Source organism: Antechinus flavipes, chromosome 4, assembly GCF_016432865.1.
Source record: "Antechinus flavipes isolate AdamAnt ecotype Samford, QLD, Australia chromosome 4, AdamAnt_v2, whole genome shotgun sequence".
Classification (NCBI taxonomy): domain Eukaryota; kingdom Metazoa; phylum Chordata; class Mammalia; order Dasyuromorphia; family Dasyuridae; genus Antechinus; species Antechinus flavipes.
Window position 1 is genome coordinate 145,118,257 of NC_067401.1, and position 20,802 is coordinate 145,139,058.

The 20,802-nt window shown below is 32.4% G+C and overlaps 1 protein-coding gene across 1 annotated transcript in view; it reads left to right on the top strand.

The window, feature by feature from the left end:
- TANC2 (tetratricopeptide repeat, ankyrin repeat and coiled-coil containing 2) overlaps positions 1-20,802 on the top strand; it is a 522,665-nt gene that overhangs the window by 196,742 nt on the left and 305,121 nt on the right. Inside the window, exon 4 of the mRNA XM_051994951.1 lies at positions 9,703-9,885. Within this exon, the coding sequence (XP_051850911.1) occupies positions 9,703-9,885 (183 nt within the window). The remainder of the gene's footprint in view (positions 1-9,702; positions 9,886-20,802) is intronic.

The following is a 20,802-nucleotide window of genomic DNA, read 5'->3' on the forward strand; positions in this document are numbered from 1 at the left end:
ACCCTAAAATCAAGGAGCTTTCATACTAATGGGAAAAACAACTTAAATCTATAGGTACAGGCATACTAAATAGAGAGTAAAAGGAAAGCAAACTTAGAAGTGAATGCTGAAATAATGGGGAATTATGGAGGTCTCATGAAGTCTTTGACCCGAGTCTTGAAAGAAGTGAAGGATGTCAGAAGGCATAGGTGAGGTGGGGAGCATTCTGGGAATAGGTTTAGCCAGTGCAAAGGAATAGAGATAGGAGATTGAGTGTTGTTTGAAAAAGAACCACATAAACTGGTATTGGATTGGGGAGTTTATGGAAAGGAGTAAAGTGTGAAAATACTGAAAAGCTGGGGAGAGGGCAGGTTGTAAAGAGCCTTAAATGTCAAAAACAGAACTTTATATTTGATCATGGAGGTAGTAGGAAACAATAGGAATTTAATGAGTAATAGGTAATATGATCAGACATCTGAGTAGAGGATGAATAACAAGAAAAGGCTTAAGAGAGGGAGCCCTATTCTAAGAATATTGCAAAATTCTACATTCTGTGAAATCTTTCTCTAACAGTATCAAAATATTATTTGAACTTAACAAATGTAAAAGATAAAATCTGAAGATTTTAAGCTTAGATCTAGAGGTCAAGCTGAACCAGTAAATAAGGAAGCTATTTAGAAATAATTTGGTCTCCTCTAGACAATACACCTCTTCTTGTGAGTCACAAAAAGCTGTTTGTTTGTACATTGAACTTACTGGCATCCTGAAATTAAAGTTGAGAAGAATATATTTAAAGTGATTAATAACTATGTAATTTGAGTCTTTACTTACTTTCTCAGCTCTAAAATGTACCACAATAGAGTTGAAAAGTATTCTAACAAATACCTGTAATATTTACAAAACAGAAGACATGTCTTTCTAAGAGAGAGATTTGCAATTTTACACTTGCATACAATAAAGGAAGAAGAGATTTGGTATTTGTAGTCCAAGAAAAAAAGATTTAAAACATACAGAAATACATTTGGAGCAAGCAGGCATCACTTTACTAAGGATTAGCAAATGTCAACAATAGATAGTTCTTGTTGAATCTTTCTCCTGTAACTGGAAATATTCTACTTCCAGATGGATCTTATGTGTAAGATCCAAGAAACGAATCTAAAAACCCTCCATAGGCTACATCTGCATGAACTCAACCATCAAGATATTGACAAAGATGCATTAAACAAAAGGCTGAGTCATTGGATTGTTTTAATTGAATTTAATTGAAACAAATGTTTTGTGAATCCAGTCTAGGAATCTGGTCATTCACACTAGAAATTACTTGTCTTTGAGTTCAGGCTTACTGATTGATGCAGATTATTTGAGGAAATTATAAAAACTGTACAACATGTAATTGTAATCTGCAAAAATTTATTACCTACCCAACACTTCCTTAGAGGCAACCTGAAAGCTAAAATTATAAATCAGAAGCTCACTATCTTTCATCTGCTAATAGATGACAATTAATAAAATCTAAACACAAAGACAGACATAAGCAATAGATGAAATATTAATTGGTCGTGAGTAGGCTGAATCAATGTATGAAAAAAGACAATACTACCTAATTTACTTAGTACTATACCAGTTACTTTATAGAGCTAGAAAAAATGATGATACAATAGATTTAGAGGAACAAAAGGTCAAGAATATTAAAGGAGTCAGTTTTTGTTTTTTTTTTTAAACTGAAGGGGAGCTAACTGAAACAGATCTCAAACTGCACTACAGAGCAGAAATCAACATAACAATCTGGTACTAGATAAGAAATAGTGGCTGATCAGTCAAATAGATTAGGTACATGATAAATAGAAGTAACAGAGAACAGTAACCTAGTATTTGATAAATCCAAATATGCTTGCTATTAGTGCCAGCCATTTGACAAAAACTGCTGAGAAAACTGGAAAATAGTCTGGCAGAAAGTATGCATAGATTAGTATCTTATATCATATGCCAAGATATACTTAAAATGGGTACATGATTTAGACATAAAGGGTGATGTCACAAACAAATTAGGAAAGCATGGGAAAAAAATTACCTGTCAGAGATATGGATAAGTGAAGAGTTCATGACCAAATAATGGACAGAGAGGATCAAAGGAAGTAAAATTTATAATTTTAATTATATTAAATTTAAAAGTATTTTACACAAAACCAGTATAATCAAAATTAAAAAGAAAGCTGAAGGGACTGGGAGTTGTTTTGTTTTTCACAGCAAATTCTTAGTTAAAGATCCCATTTTTCAGATATATAGAAACTGAGCCAAATTTATAGAAAGAAGAGCCCTTTTCTCATTAATAACGTGGTCAAAAAATATGAATCAATTTTTTTTTTAGAAGAAGAAATCAAAACTATCAGTAGTCATAGATAAATGTTCTATATCCCTCATAATAAAAAAATGAAAATTAAAACAACTTTTTGGTACTACCTCACAATCATAGATGAAGGGAAAAAAATGACATGTTAGAAGGGATATAGAAAAAAAGGCACCTTAATGCACTGTTGGTGGATCTGTGAACTGGTCTAACCATTGTGGAGAGTAATCTGGAAATGGTAAAATTATGGATAGTTTTTGACCTAATAATACTGCTACTAGGCCTGTACTCCAAAGAGATTTAAAAAAAAAAAGTTAAAAGGACTCATGTGCATAAAAATGCATCTCTTTCTGTGATGACAAAAAATTAGAAACTTAGGGGATGCCCATCAATTGAGGAATGACTGAACAAGTTATATTATATGATTGTGATGGAATACTATTGTGCTATAAGATATAATGAAGGAGATGGTTTCAGGGGGAAAAAAAATAACTTAGGAAAACGTATATAAACTCATGCAAAGTAAAGGGAACAAAACCAGAAGAACATTGTACATGTTAACAACAACATTATGATAGTAATCAATTGTGAAAGACTTAGCAGTTCTGAGCAGTTGTGATCAAAGACATTTCCAAAGTACTCATGATGAAAGATGCTACTTCCAGCATCTTCCAAAGAGAGAACTGATGGACTCTGAGTATAGAATGTAATATCTGTTTTTCCCTCTTCTTTTACTTTTCTTGCTTTCCCCCCAACATGACTATTGTTGAAATATGTTTTCCATAATTTCCTTTATATAGTAGTTATTGTATTTCTTGTCTTCTCGATGGTTGGGAGAAGAACCAAGGGAGAGAAAGAATTTGAAACTGGAAATAATTTTTGTTGAAAATAAAATAATAAATGGCATGACTTTGTCCCACAAATATAGAATTCAAAATCTCTTGGAGAATTAAAATGTTACACTACATTGTTTCAGTTTAATTTGTTACTCCAAATTATTAGGACATATCAGTGATATGTAAAAATTTAAAAAGATTTTTTAATAGATGTTGTTTTACTAAATATTAATTGTTTCCAAAGTACATAAACTGAAAAAACTTTCAAAATAGAGAACTAGAAGAAGACAGCAAAATCACCTAACCACATCTGCCCTGAAAAACAATTTATCAGCTCATTCATTTCAAGAGAAATTCTAATAATAGCAAAATACAGTTTGTATTTAAACATAAAATTTTTAATGCCTGTTAAAGAAAGAGAGAAATTAAAAGTTTCTAAGCTTGAATTGGGCATCATATTGAACCTTAAACCAATAGATGAAAGTCCTAGTATAAATATCTTTTTATCCTCCTGGCAGAACTGAATCTAAAGATATAGAAGAGAAGATTTTGGCTCAATATGATGAGACTTACTGTTATTCTGAAATCAAAGTCAAATCAGAAAAGAAAGCAAAACACATTTAAAGCAATTAACACCTACACAGGAGCAGTCATATTATATAGCTTGAAACTGTGATGTCCCAACAAAATTCATACAATTTTAACAAAACATATAGTTCATTACTGAAAGTTAGTGTGGAAAGATGAACACTTATGCACTGTTAAGGAGTATGAGTCATTTTATTTTATTTTATTTTTAATTAATTAAAGCTTTTTATTTATAAAACACATGCATGGGTAATTTTTTCAGCATTGACCCTTGCAAAACCTTCTATTCCAAATTATCCCCTCCTTCTCCTCCCTCCCTCCCCCTAGATAGCAGGTAATCCAATACATGTTAAATATATTAAAATATATGTTAAATCCAATATATGTATATATATTTATACAGATATCTTGTTGCACAAGAAAAATCAGATCAAAAAGGAAGAAAAAAACTGAGAAAAAACAAAATGTAAGCAAACAATAACAGAAAAGGTGAGAATGGTATGCTGTGGTCCTCACTCAGTTCCCACAGTCCTCTCTCTGGGTGTAATTGAAACTGGTTTGAATCATCTCATTATTAAAGAGAGCTGTATCCATCAGAATTGATCATCATATAGTCTTGTTGTTACCATGTAAATGGTCTCCTGGATCTGCTCATTTCATTTAGCATCAGTTCATGTAAGTCTCTCCAGGCCTTTCTGAAATCATCCTGCTGGTCATTTCTTCTAGAACAATAATATTCCATAGCGTTCATATACCATAATTTATTCAGCCATTCTCCAATTGATGGTCATCCACTCAATTTCTAGTTTCTTGCCACTGCAAAAAGGGCTGCCACAAACATTTTTGCACATGTGCATGCCTTTCTCTCCTTTGGGATATAAGCCCAGTAGAAACATTGCTGAGTCAAAGGGTATGCACATTTTGATAACTTTTTGAGCATAGTTCCAAATTGCTCTCCAGAATGGTTATATCCATTCACAGTTCCACCAACAATGTATCAATGTCACAGTTTACCCATATCCCCTCCAACATTTATCATTATCTCTTCCTGTCATCTTAGCCAATCTGAGAGGTGTGTAGTGGTATCTTAGCATCTGATCAGTAGTGATTTGGAGCATCTTTTCATATGACTAGAAATAGTTTCAATTTCTTCATCTGAAAATTGTCTTTTCATATCCTTTAACTATTTATCATTTGGAGAATGGCTTGAACTCTTATAAATTTGAATCATTTCTCTATGTATTTTAGAAATGAGGCCTTTACCAGAACCTTTGAATATAAAAGTGATTTCCCAGTTTATTGCTTCCCTTCTAATCTTGTCTGCATTCATTTTGTTTATACAAAAATCTTTTAATATAATCAAAATTATCTATTTTGTGATCACTAATGATCTCTAGTTCTTCTTTGGTCACAAATTCCTTCCTCCTCCATAGATTTGAGGGGTAAACTATCCTATGTTCTTCTAATTTGTTTATAATATCATTCTTTATGTCTTGCTCAAGAACCCATTTCGACCTAAACTTGGTATGAGCCACTTTAAAAGTACATGATAAATGCCAGAAACTCCCAAAATACTTTTTTTTAAAATTTTTTTAAATTTTTTTTATTTAATGATTACTTTATAATGACAACATTATTCCTTGCACTCGTTTCTTTTCCGATTTTTCCCCCCTCCCTCCCTCCACCCCCTCCCCTAGATGGCAAGCAGTCCTTTATATGTTGGATATGTTTGCAGAACTGAACAGTTCTCTTGTTGCATAGGGAGAATTGGATTCAGAAGGTATAAATAACCCGGGAAGAAAAACTAAAATGCAGATAGTTCACATTTGTTTCCCAGTGTTCGTTCTTTGGGTGTAGTTGCTTATGTCCGTCATTTATCAATTGAAACTTAGTTAGGTCTCTTTGTCAAAGAAATCCACTTCCATCAAAATATGTCCTCATACAATATCGTTGTCGAAGTGTATAATGATCTCCTGGTTCTGCTCATTTCACTTAGCATCAGTTCATATAAGTCTCGCCAGTCCTCTCTGTATTCATCCTGCTGGTCATTTCTTACAGAACAATAATATTCCATAACATTCATATACCACAATTTACCCAGCCATTCTCCAATTGATGGGCATCCATTCAATTTCCAGTTTCTAGCCACTACAAATAGGGCTGCTACAAACATTTTGGCACATACAGGTCCCTTTCCCTTCTTTAGTATTTCTTTGGGATATAAGCCCAATAGAAACACTGCTGGATCAAAGGGTATGCACAATTTGATAATTTTTTGGGCATAATTCCAGATTGCTCTCCAGAATGGTTGGATTCGTTCACAACTCCACCAACAATGCATTAGTGTCCCAGTTTTCCCGCATCCCCTCCAACATTCATCATTATTTTTTCCTGTCATCTTAGCCAATCTGACAGGTGTGTAGTGGTATCTCAGAGTTGTCTTAATTTGCATTTCTCTGATCAATAATGATTTGGAACACTCTTTCATATGAGTGGTAATAGTTTCAATTTCATCCTCTGAAAATTGTCTGTTCATATCCTTTGACCATTTATCAATTGGAGAATGGCTTGATTTCTTATAAATTTGAGTCAGTTCTCTATATATTTTAGAAATGAGGCCTTTATCAGAACCTTTAACTGTGAAGATGTTTTCCCAGTTTGTTGCTTCCCTTCTAATCTTGTTTGCATTAGTTTTGTTTGTACAAAGGCTTTTTAATTTGATGTAATCAAAATTTTCTATTTTGTGATCAGTAATGGTCTCTAGTTCATCTTTGGTCACAAATTTCTTTCTCCTCCACAAGTCTGAGAGATAAACTATTCTATGTTCCTCTAATTTATTTATAATCTCGTTCTTTATGCCTAGGTCATGGACCCATTTTGATCTTATCTTGGTATATGGTGTTAGGTGTGGGTCCACCAAAATACTTTTGAAGAAAGTAGATATCAGTTGAATGAGAAGTAGTCAAAGCTGATAACAGATATACATTAGATTCATCCAATGTAAATGAAAATGATTTATCAGATATTCTTAAACTTTGTTGTGTCATGGACTTATTTGACTATCTGGTGAAGTCTATAAACTCATTCTCAGAATAATGATTTTATTAGGATTATTTAAGATTTTGAAAAAACCCAATTATTTTAAAAGATAATTATCTAAACTTTTCTTTAAAAAAAAAAATATTCCTGAGGATACTCTACCTCTCAGATGTGTGGAGAAAGAAAAAATTTATGGCCAAAGGGGAACTAGAGAGCATTATAAAATGCAAAATGAATAATTTTGATTATGTCAAGATAAAAAGTTTTTGAATAAACAAAATCAGTGCAGCCAAAATTAGAAGAAAAGCAGAAAGCTGGGGGAAAGGAGGCGGATTTGACATCCATTGTTTCTGATAAAGGCCTCAATTCTAAAACATGAGAATTGCCTCAAATTTATAAGGATACAAGCCATCATTCAAATGATAGTCAATGAGCAGACAATTTTCAGATTAAGAACTTAAAGCCATTTCTAGTCATATGAAAGAATGCTCTAAACCACTATTGATTACAGAAATGCAAATTAAAACAGCGCTGAGATACCACTTCACACCTCTCAGATTGACTAAGATAACAGAAAAAGATAATGATAAATATTGGAGGCGATGTGGGAAAACAGAAACACTAGTGCATTATTGATGGAGTTGTTAATTGTTGCAATCCTTCAGGAGAGCAATTTGGAACAATGTCCAAAAGGACTATGAAGCTGTGCATACCTTTTGATCGAGCAGTGTCTTTACTGGGTCTGTATCCCAAAGAGATCTTAAAAAAGGGGAAGAGGAGTCATATGTGTGAAAATGTTTATAGTAGTCCTTTTTGCAGTAGCAAGGAACTGGAAATGGAATGGATGCCCATTAGTTGGGGAATGGCTGAATAAGTTATGGTATATGAACCAAAATAGAATATTATTGTTATATAAGTCATGATGAGCAGGCTAATATCAGAAAAGCCTGGAAAGATTTATGTGAAATTATGCTAAGTGAAGTGAATAAAACCAAGAAAATATTGTACACAGCAACAAGATTATGTAATGATCAACTATGACAGATTTGACTCTTTTCGACAATGAGGTTTTTCAAGACAATTCCAATTGACTTATGATGGAAAGAGACATCTGTATCCAGAGAGAGAACTATGGAGACTGAATATGGATCAAAGCATAGTATTTTCACCTTTTGTTCTTGTTGTTTGCTTGTATTTTTTTCTTGTGTTTTTTTTTCCTTTCATCTTTTGATCTGATTTTTCTTGCACATCATGATAAATATGGAAATATGTTTAGTAGAATAACATGTGTTTAACCTATATTGGATTGCTTACTATTCCTGGGAGGGGGTTGGAGGGAGAAAAGGAGAAAAATTTCAAACATAAGGTTTTGCAAAGGTGAATGTTGAAAACTATCTTTGCATGTATTTGGAAAAATAAAAAGTTATCAAAATGGGGGAAAAAACCCAGCAACCAAATTTTTGAATCCCAGGTTTAAAATGCTTATTCAGAAGAAGGCTGTGAAATGGACAACACCTGCATGAATTTAGCCAACAGTATGCCAAAAAAAAAAAAAAAAAATCAAGAAGAAGAGTGTCATACAGATAACTGATGCTTGCAAATTTGTTTGTGGCAACAAAGACTTGTATAATGAAACTGAATTTTTGGATATTGCCAACTAGAAATTACAGAAGGGGTGTGCTTAAGGATTCCAGACTTAATGATACTTGCTGATTATGGAAAGAAATAATTGAGATAGTACAACATATTGCTGCAGAATGTATAAATTTACTACAAAACTTCTACCAAAACATTCTAGCCACGAAACATGTGGCTAGAATAATACATCAAAAGCACACTATGTTTTATAGACATAGATTTAAAATACCTATTCTACAAATACAGATCTCTAAATATGTGGAATATTTCAGCTAATAATAAATTGAACTGGAACTGTAACATTATCATACACTGTACTGTTATCAACAATTGCCTAGATATACATATTGATCAATAAAAACTGAAGAACAATATTTTTAATGAATGTCACCTTACAATACCAAATGCTTTTAACTTCAAAGGTTCATTAGGAGAAGGAAAAAAACACTTTTAGTGAGAATTCATTGAGAAAAAATAAAACTTCTGGGAGAGATATATGTGTTTGTAAAATCCCTGTAGTCCTCTCTGCTATTAGAATTGTATCAAAGAAGCTTTGAGAGAGGCTGAAGGGAATTAACTTAAATTTTAAAACTTTTATTTTCTTCAAAATGTAATTAAATTCATCTGCCTGCACAATAGTCAACAGACCATTAAGAAAAGAATAATAGCAGGATTATAACTTCTAACAGGACCATTTTTATCTGCTCCCTATTAAAAATGATAAGAACAAGATGACAGCAAAAACTCTGTATTGGGACATTGCTGGTGAGAGCTGGACTAGATCCCATGATATTTGGCTGCAAATATATTAGTCTCATACATTGAATGACTGGCACACCTGTCTTACCTCATGTTGGACTGTGTGGTCCTTGGCAAGAACTCAAGGTCAGATGTATTACCCTTCTGGGACATGAAGAATAGAACTTAGATTACTAGAGCAATAGTTTTTGTTAAAAATACCACACTTGTAATCATTGAAAGAGCTGATGCCCTTCCTAAAGCCTTTATACTCAAAATTTCTACAATCACAGAATCCATATCAATAGATTTCAAACAATAGGACATATGAGAGTATAAATATTTATTTTTATAAATGTTTATAAATTTATAAGTACATTTATTTAAGTTTTACAAATGTTTTAGTGATTTCTATATAAGACTGTTCATTTTTCGATTATCAGTTATGTCGGTCATTCTAAGGAGATGAGATGAAATTTGGTAAAACAAGAAGGAAATCTCATCAGCCCCTTTGCTTCATTCCTTTATTTATCTTAGGTGGCATCTCCACAGAAAATGACTGTACTTTTGAACCAGACTATGCCATCCCACCACTTCCAGTGACTGAAGGTATGCAGCACATTCGGATTATGGAGGGCATGTCCCGCTCTCTTCCATCTTCCCCTTTACTCACCCATCAGTCTATCAGTGTTCGGCTCCAACCTGTGAAGAAATTAACTGGTAAGGATTTTAAATATAAAATCAACAGGATTTTTTTTTTTTAAACAAGAAATGTCAAATTGTAGCTCATACCTCTCTTTGCGTGTGCGTGTTCAGGTTTTCCCTCTTTGGCTTGCTAAAGTTACAGACTCCTATGACATCATATGGTATTTGCTGTAGAAAATGGCTTTAGGGAACCTCATTTTGACAGATTGAGTTATCTATTTTCTAGATGATCCATCTGTTGTGGACAGATTTTCTAGTATTTCAGGAAATTCCTAATATTGCCAGAACATACTGTAACTTTGTTCTCATTTATCAGCTTGTTCATGTCAGATTAACAGATTGAGACATTTTCATAGTTTAAGTAATTTTCATTTTAGCTTTAGGATTGGGAATTAAACAAAAGTGTATTAGTCATAGTTTTATATGAAAGGATGGCTTTTGTTTATTTCATGTCTGTTTTTTAAATGCTGTTTTGAGTGTTCTGGTTTCTGTTGTAGATTATAATATTTTGGATTACATATTTTAAAATAAAAGTGTTTCTAATATTATCTCAGGTTATAATGATACAGTTGGTGATTTATGGGGAAACTACATCTATGTAAAATTAAACCTTTTCTCTCACTGCAAATTTAGCATATGATTTGTTTAATGACATAGTTTTGACCATTTTATGGAATTGTCACATTTGGAAATGTCTGGTTATGCTGTGGTTTAATTACATTTGCGCTAAGAATATCACTATATTTAAATGTAGATATAGATTTTACATTTAGAGAAAATATTCATAGTAAACCAAGACTTAGCTTTTAAGAAATTCCTGAAGAATATTATGTATCCTATGTCTTTTATAGGGTAAATACCAAATTAGAATAAGCGATTGCAAGAAGTGACAGAAACAAAGCATAGAATTATTGAATTCTTCCATGAGTTTAAAATGGAACTTAAATAATTTATTTTATAAATTTATAATTATTTATAAAGTGAGATGAGGGATAACAAGGGGCTTGATTTTTGGCTGTAGTTTTTACAAAGCAGTTGTGCCTGTTGACTTTGTTCTTGTAATCATTTTTTTATCAAAGCAGTTGACAGAAATTGCTATGGAAATTTATTGTCTTTTACATCATGAAATAAAATTGGATTGCTGTCTCATTTATACTTTGCTAAAATCTCAGTTTTATTTTTCCTTATAGTGGAAATATTATAGACTTTGAAGGAATTTCTTTTCCAGCTTTGGCTGGAAATTTTAATACTATGAAATATGTCCCTTTGAAAATCCAAAGTTTTCTTGGTATTTTTCTTAATATAAAGCATTTATATCTCTACTTGTTAAAGAGTATTTCATTATTAGATGCACATGATAGATGCAGCAAAAGAAAACCAATCTTCAGGTGATTTAAATCCATATTAACTTTGGTGAGAAATTGTTATTCTGAATTTTTGAAATTTTAATATGTACAGCTATTATTTAGGTTCCTGTAGCTTTACGTGTTAAAATATCTCTATTTATGCTTCTGAGATTTGTGGATGTTATATATTCCATGCATTCTGGCTAAGTGCTCAAGTCAATAAAGAAAGGAAAACATGAATAGTTTGTCCCCTTTTAGAATTATCATAGCTGTATAAATTATAAACTTCTGTATAAACTACAACTTGAATTTAGCTTTATTGTTGGTTAACCTGCCTTTTAAAAATTATACTCTAAACTACAAAAGGATAGATATTGCTTCTTAGTAAATATTGTCTGTTTCCCAAATTCCTTCTTTAGTTTAAGTAGTTTCTATGTAGGTAGAAAAAGGGAGATGATGAAAAGTGAAGAAAAGTATTGCCTTTTTAAAAAGAAAAAAATGCTATCAGAGTTGATGAGAAATCTACTATTGCTGTTGGAGTAAGGGTTAACATTTAGTATGGTCTCAGATTGCAAATGTGAATTGCTGAATTCTCCTTGTAGAATGGTGAAATGTGTGTAATCTGTCAAATAGTTTTATTTTCTTTATGCAAAACTTGTCATATCTTAAATGACTTGAAGACTAACAATGAAATCTAATACATAAAAGAAAAATGTCTTCTTTTAAAGATGTCGTCATGGATTACTCCATTATTTTGTGTCTACTTTTCTATCAACTGAAGCAGTTCATGGATATCTTCTTTTTTTTACTTTAAGATTTTAGATAAAGATATCAACTTTTTCAGTTATGTGCATTGTTATCTTCATTAATTTGTTTGTTAAGCAAAAGAAAGTAGAAAAAAGATGGATTGGTTGACTCTAAATGAATTTCCTGGGGGTGAGGGGTGGAAACTTAGATGGTATTATTCTTTAGGTTACTTGTTAAAATACCTATATTTGTGCCTCTGAGACTTGTGGATGTTATATATTCCATGCATCCTGGCTAAGTGCTCAAGTCAATAAAGAAAGGAAAACATGAATATTTTGCCCCCTTCTAGAATTGTCATAGCTGTTAACCTTAATTTGCTTCTTTCATTATGATTCACTTGTCTCATGTGTTTTTCCATCGTCCCATCTTTAAATTGCATGTCCCAGTAAATTAAATATACCTTTCCTTCTTTTAAAGAGTAAATAGTACCTAATCTTCTCTCTTGATTATAGTTAAGGGACTTTTGCTAATTTAGCATATTTTTAAAAAAATATTTTACGTATATTAAAACCCTTACACAGAAATGGCCTATTTGCAATTAGGTCAGCCTAACTTTAGACTAGGAAAAAGAATCTGCCTAAGTGCAAAGGGAAAAAAAGATTTGGGAGTTAAAAGCAATAAACTACTTATAGTATTTTTAGTATAAAACCATATTGGTAAAAAAGTTTAAGAGAAATAGAGTAGTGGATAGAGTGATGGAATGGAATCAGGAAAACCTGAATTCAGATACTGATAAAGACATATATTAGTATTTACTGTGTGACTCTAGAGGAAAAATTCAATATATCTCACTCTCTGTTTGCTTATTTGTAAAATAGGGATAATAATAATAGCAGCTACCTCAGAGAGTTGTTCTGAGGATATATATAAAGTGCTTTGCACATTTTAAAGCTGTGTGTGTGAGTTGCTCTTATTAATTTGTTGAAGATTTAATTCATTGCTTTTAATTGTGCTAGGTAATGAAAAGCCTTAAAAATTAAAATATTCTGTAATCACACTTTTTAAAAAATCAGTATTTACTATCAAAATTTTCTTTATACTTGGGCAATTTACAGAAAAAAATTGAGTCATTTTCAAATGTTAAACAAATTTCTTCTGTATACACTACAACTTGAATTTAGCTTTATTGTCTGTTAACTTGCCTTTTAAAAATTATACTCTAAACTACAAAAAGATAGATGTTGTCTTCTTAGTAAATATTGTCTGCTTCCCAAATTTCTTCTTTAGGTTAAATAGTTTCTATGCAAGTAGAAAAAGGGAGATGATGAAAAGTGAAGAAAAGTAAGTTCTCAGTGAATAATTTTAATTTGTTTTTGCTAAAGTCTAAGTCTTAGTGTAGGTACTCTGCAGAAATGAAGTGGTAGAGAAGAGGATAGGAGTGTTAAGGAAAGAAAAAATATGTATTTGAAATAGCTGCTATAGTCAGTGGAATAGAGAATCAATTAGGGAGGTAAAATAGAAGTGTTTTGGTGTTTTGATGGTTCATAAAGTTGTAATAGAACTAGTTATTATTTTAGTTCTTTTCCTCGAACCTCTCTTTTCTTCTCCCTTTTTTCCAGATTTTTTTTAAATTTTGAAGTTAATGTTGAAAAGATAAATTTTTTTAAAGTATATAATAAATTATGTATGATACTTTCAAAACTCTTTTTAGTCTATGCTTCATTCATATTCTTCTTTTCATTAAAAATAAAAAGGAACTGGTCTTTTGGGGGTAGGAGGATGGGGAATCTGCATTATGCCTATCTTAAATTATCTTTTCTTGACCTATTCTTCACATCACTTTTTAAAAAATAACAGACATTTTGTATTTTCTTCCATTTATTTCAGTGTTTTGATTTTGTTCTAATAATTTTTATTATATAATTTACTATATGATTTTTCATTTGTTGGGTAAAGCTATCATGTTTCTCCCCCCCCCCCCCCCAGGCAATGTACTAATTTTTAATCTCTTTCTTTTCTTTTTTTTTTTTCTTTTTCTTTTTTTCCTGAGGCAATTGGGGTTAAGTAAGCTTCCCAGGGTCACAAGTATTAATTGTCTGAGACCAAATTTGAATTCAGACCTGGTCCTTTATTCACTGCACCACCTAGCTGCCTTGCAATTTTTTTTTTAAATTATAGCTTTTTATTTACAAGATATATGCATAGGTAATTTTTCAGTATTGACGTTGCAAATCCTTTGTTCCAACTTTTTCCCTCATTCCCCCCACCCCTTCTCCCAGATGGCAGGTTAACCAATACATGTTAAATATGTTAAAGTAGAAGTTAATACAATATATGTATACATGTCCAAACAGTTATTTTGCTGTAGAAAAAGAGTCACACTTTGAAATAGTGTACAACTAGCCTGTGAAGGAAATCAAAAACCTCGCAATTCTTTTTTCTTAAAAGCGTTTTTTTTTTTTTTTAATTTCTTGCTTTATTTTTTTCTAAGTATTTAGGTAGTGATTGTGGGAAATTTTTTTTTTCCTTTGAGTTTCTCTTAGCACTTGTTATAGAGTTAGAGTTGCAACAGTTCTATTTTTTTTTTAATACTAATTCATGTTTTCTTTGCTTTATTCATCTCTCCAGTTGTAGTTTCTGAATTGGGACTATGTGCCTAAGTCACTATTTACCTTCGTTGCATTTTGGGGAGGTTTTCCACCTTGCTTTTCTTGTCTTGGATTTTCTGAGTTCTTTCACTGATCTCTACCTCCCAAGATTAAACCTTAAAGAGTATTTGAGTTTCGGAGCGCCATATTCTCAGAGTCTTCTTTGGAAGATTAAGACAAAGTTTTAGGAACCTTAGAGCCTATGGTCTGTTTGGTTTGAATGTATCAGTATTACTTTTACTGCATCTCCCTAGAGCTTCCAAGATCTCCTTTCTGTAGCTTTTACACTACTTTGTAGCTTCTCAGGAGTTTGTCTTACTGTCTCTTAACATATGTCCGTCCTGTCTTTAGTTTTGTTGGCACTGGCTTTACTAGAGGGGCTTTACTAGTTACTGTTGGCTTCTAGATGACTTTTTCCTTGTTTTTGGATTGGAAGAAATTATTTTCTGTAGTTTCTCTTTGAATTTTTAGATTCTTATTTGATCTTATTATTAATGGCTTTATAGTAGTAACTGTAGGAACTTTCAGGTCATATACATGGAAGAAGAACAAAAAGCAATACAGCCAAAAGAGTGTATATATATATATACATAAATTATTATCCCGAAGACAAGAAGTAGAGACAAACAATATATTATTGAATAATATACATCAAAAAAACAAATTTGAATACCACTTGGCAAGAAATAGCAAACAAAACTTGTCTAGATCTTTTGATTATAGAAAGTAAACTACCAATTGAAAGACTAAACAGATTGTATTGGGGAAGAATGCAGGAGACCACTCCAAGGCACACAGTAGGAAAATTTAATAATTCTAGTGACAAACAACAAATCCTGCAAGCATCCAGGAGAGAGATTAAAATGGAAAAGTAAAGAAATGCTCTTTACGTAGAACAATGCTACTCTCATCAGGCACTGTGGAAGGGAATAGAATAATAAATTCCAAAAACAGTAAAGGTGTTCTAGTTAGACCCTAAAATGATACACCCTGCAAATCTTAGGCTAATGATCAATAGGAAAAAATGTGTAATTTCAATAAAAGTGAAGAGTCTGAGGTATCAGGAGTGGGGAGCAGACCAGACATGAGATTATTCGTCTGGTAAATAACCCCAAATAAAAGAAATACAAGAAAAGATTAATACAACTACTAAGGAAAAAAATCACAAATTACCCTATCTCTAGAGATTATTAAAAGAAGAGAATCTAAAAAGATAAGAATAACTGTTACATTAAATAAAAATTCTTATTGCATTAAAACAAGAACACCATCTGAGAAACTATTAGTAAATTTTTAAGTAAATGTATAATGTATGAAATTTAAATAGTCAGGAGAAGTAATGAGACAAATTTAAAACATCTTCAATTAAATTCCATAACCACTCCAGATCTCACTAGTGAATCATTTTGTGTGTGTGTGTGTGTGTGTGTGTGTGTGTGTGTGTGTGTGATTAAATTGCAGAATGGGAGCTTCCAGAAAGGGGAGAGTGAAGTGATAGAGGGGTATGGATGAGATATTATATCATATCCACTGGTGAACAGTGAAGTGAATATAACTTTTGTAGTATCTTAGCAAGATGTAGAAATAAAGGGGAATGGGAGAGGTGGTAAAAGGGCTTAAAATGAAGAATGAAAATGAGAGGTCTCAATGCATTTGGAAGAGAGGATCCTACTTCACAGTTTCTTAGTTTCACAGATTTTCTATATGAGTATGTCGATAAATTTGGTTTTGTGAGCTTGAATGGGAGAAAAGTTATATCTTTATTTGAACATAATTGGTTTCCTTTGTAATTCTATTTATTTTATTTTATACATTCAGAAACAGTCTGAGAAGTCATATGTAGGTTTCACCAGTCTGCCTGAGAGGTCTATGATGCAAAAAGGTATTATGTCTTAGAGAATGTTTTCCATCTCAGAATGACGTCCTGACTTAAGAGAAATTGGAGGTCTTGGGGCAACAGGCACCCAGAAAGTTGAAAGAACATAGGCACTGAGGTGAGATTTATATCAAATGGGAAAATGATTATGGTGAGGGTATTCATTATCTTTTCTCCAAAATCTTCCCCTCTTCCTAACTATTATTGTTATTGTGGAGAGTACCACAATCTTCTCAATAACCCTGGATCACTACCTAAGTGTTATACTTGACTCCTCACTCTCTTACTCTTTTCTGCTCCCTAAATATAGTTTCCAAGTCCTATTATTTCTGTCTTTGTAATATCTCCAGTATATGTCTCTTTTTCTCCCTTGACAGTGCCACCACCCTGGTTTAGACCTCTATTACCTCTCTTGTAAGCTATTGCAATGATCATCTTCTTGGTGTCTCCTCATTGCAGACTATGTACTATTCAGCTGTCAAATCGATCTTCCTTTATTGTAGGTCTGATCAAATTATCCTGTTCCTTCCCCCATTCCCTTTCAATAAACTTTAATGGTTCCCTATTGTCTCTAGAACCAAATATAAAATCCTCTGTTTGGCTTTAAAAACCCTTCTTAAGCTGGTGCCTTTCTGTCTTTCCAATCTAAATATAGACTTTACTTTCTTGCAAGTATTTTTGATCCATTGACACTGGCTACCTTGCTTTTCCTAGATGCCTAGAACAAGGCATTCTATCTAATGACTTTGACCATTTTTGCTGGCTGTCTCCCATATTCAGAACTATGGTCCTCTTTGTCACATCCTGACTTCCTTTGATTTCTTCAAGTCTTACTAAAGTCCCACCTTTCCCACTGCCTCTTAATATTAAATGCCTCTCTCTGTGGATTATCTCAAATTTATCTTGTAAAGGTTTTTGTACATACTGGTTTGCATATTGTCTCTACTTTTACATTGTGAGCTCCATGAGAGTCAGAGCTGGAGTGTTTTGTTTTGCTTTGCCTTTCCTTGTATCTTCAGTACTTAACAGAATACCTGGCATATAGTAGGCACTAAAGAAAATATTAGGTGACTGGCATTATTGGAGACACAGAAATTTCATTTATGAGAAGATAGCTCATTCCTCATTACACATTTTATGAATTGTGTTTTTAAGTGAGAGACACAACAGAAAACTCAGCCAAAATCTACAAAAACAATAGTATGGAAATTATCTAGAGAGAGTCTTCACAGATAGTTAAGAAGTTTTAATTCCTTGAGAAGGAAAAAAAAAACTAAAGAAACAATATACATACAGACTATGAATAAAAGAAAAAAATTCAAAATTGATGGAAAAGGAAGAGTATTAAAGAACAAAAAAAATTTTTTTTTTCAGAAAAAGACACAGAAAATTTGGAGAAAGGGAGATAAGGAGGGGCCTTTGAATCTAAGATAAGGAATGAAAGAAAAAAGAGAATAAAAGAAAGGGAAATTGCAACCATCCAGAAAATTAATTCTTTGCCTTCTTCTGAATTCCTTCCTCTTTTTCTTTTAAAAAGAATCACAATGACATTTTTTGTTGTTGAATTTTTATTGTTGGCTTCTTTCTTGATTATTCCCTTCCCATTTAATTGGGGGAGGGGGAGAACCTTGTAACAAATAAACATAGTCTTATTCTTAAGCAAAATAAATTCACATTGTGGTTGTGACCCAAAATATGTATCTCTGCATTTTGCCTCTGTCAAATGATGGGTGACATGATTCATCATAGGTTCTCCAGAGACAGGGTTGATCATTGCTTTTATCAGAGTTCTTGAGCTTTTCAGAGTTTTTATTCATAGTATTGTCCTCATATAAATTGTTCTTTTGATTTCTGCACACTACATTCTGCATCAGTTCAAACTGCCCAGAAGTATCTGAGGTCATCTCTTTCATTATTTATTATGGTATAATAATATTCTTTTATGTCTAGATGCTATAATTTGTTCAGCTACTCCCAAATTATCTAAGAAGCAGTCCAGATTTCCCCCCCCCCCCCAACTCCCACCCCTACCCCTTTAGATACTAGTTCTTTGCTTTACTTCCCCACCTTTTAATTCTCCTTTCAAGATGGGGAAGTATGTTTTCTTGGTGTCTATGCCTTTCCTAGTATAATCCTTTCCCCCTTTTAACATTCATTCTGTATCATGTACTACTTACTTCCCATTTAAGGGTGATTTCTTTCTACACTGGAGGCATATGGGGGGATTAAGTTCATAAAAATTAGATTCCTTTCATACCAACTTCATTTCCTTCCACGTTTGTTTCTTACCTCAGTCTATAGAAATAGCTAATTCCTTCTTTCCTTCTTTCTGTGTTTTTACCTTCCCTTTTCTTTCCCCTCTTAGAACTTTTATAACAGAACCAATACTTTCCCACAGTATCTCTGTTTTTCTTATCTCCTTCATTACCATTTGAAGAAATCTTTCTTTATTAGTATGTTAACTCCACATCGTCCTATAGGTCTTTACAGTTACACAAAGAGGCAGACACAAATACACACATACATACATACAACTTACCTTTCCTAGATATCTCTGCACAATTGTGTTTTTATTTCAAACTTCACACTTAAGCCCTGGTCTTTTTATCTAAAATGTTTGAAAGTCATCTGTTCCAGTAAAAGTCTCTTCTTTTGTTTCTTTATAGGATTGTATTCATCTTTGTAGGCTAAGTTGTTTTTGGTAATAAACTTAAATCATTTGTTTTTTGTAATACTGTATTCTAAGACCTCTGGTTTTAAAAGAATCTTCCAGTATAGTTCTTAGTATAGTCTCCTGGTTCTAATACAATTTTCAAGGTTTTAGATGATCCTGATTATAGTTCTTTGGTACTTGAATTACTTCTTTATTGTCACTCAAAGTATATTTTCTTTAGCAAGTGAGCTCTGAATTTTGTCTGTGACCTTTTTCCTTTGGCATTTCTTTTGGGAGATAAGTGGTAGGTTCTTTCTATCTTTATTTTGCTCTCTGAATCTAAGAGGTTTGGGGAGTTTTCAGTATGAAATGTAGTGGTCTAGGCTTTTTTTTAAAAAATCAATTTTCAGGAATTCCAGTGATTATTAACTTGTTTTCCAGCTCTGTTATTTTTGATATCAAATATCAGAATTTTTAAAAAAAAATTTTTATCACTTTTTTCTATACTTATTGTTGTGTCATGGAGTCATTGTTTCTCTTTGGTTTATTCTGGTGTTCAGAGATTGCATTTCTTGATTGTGGTTTACCACTTTCTCTACCAAGCTACTTACTCTCCTTGCAATTCTTGAGAGTTTTTTTCCCATTATTTTATTTTATTTTTCTTTTGCTTTATTTTTCTAAATGTTCATGTCGTCTTTCTGGAAAATATATTTTTCTCCTTTGAATCTCTGCTTATGTTATAGAGTTAGGTTGTTAGATTTGCATCTTTGATACTTGTAGGTTTTTTCTTTGATTCATTGATCTCTCTAGTTTTAGTTCCTGGATTAGGATTGTGTGCCAAGGCTAGAATCTATTCTCTGGATTATTTGGACTAGTCTCCTCTTGGGTTCACTGGGTTCTTGTGCTGACTCCCACTATTCTGGATTAGGCTACTTGAATCTTTGAAGTTGAGGAAACCAGAATAGACCAAAGAGAAATAAATGACTCCATCATATAACAACAAATATTAGAAGAAAATGATAAAATTTTAAAATTTTTCTAATAGTTGATATTAAAAACAATGGACCTGGAAAATAAGAATCACTGGAATTCTGAAAAACTGTGATTTTTTTCCCCTAAGCCTAGACATTTCATGAAATTATAGGCCTATATCTTCAGGATTCTTTCTGGAAATTCAGGATAGGGTGTTTGTGATCTCAGAATATTCGAGCTTAGATTTGTTCATCATTCTATTAGTTTCTATAACTTTCCATTTGAGGCTTTCTTACAAACATGAGACTTTTTCAGGGAAGACTTTTCCTTTTGCTACTTTTGGATACAGAGCATTGTAGACTATACATGTCCCTGACAATCTCTGATCATTCTAGGATATTACTGTGTTCCATTATTGGCTCTACTGGTAGAGGATCCCAGCTGATTTTGCTGTGAGCAGTTCCAGGGTGGAAGAATTTTTTAATTGTTATTTGCTCCAGTGAAAACCTAAGGGTTTTGCTGGAGTACGTATGTGGGATATGGGTGAGTTGCCTTCTTCTTAGGCAATCATCTAGTAAAAAAATCTGTGCATCTCTCTGTGTGTGTACATATATACATATACACATGTACAAATAAATATATATACACAAACATAAAATATACACATATAATGAAAAAGGTAGAAATTAA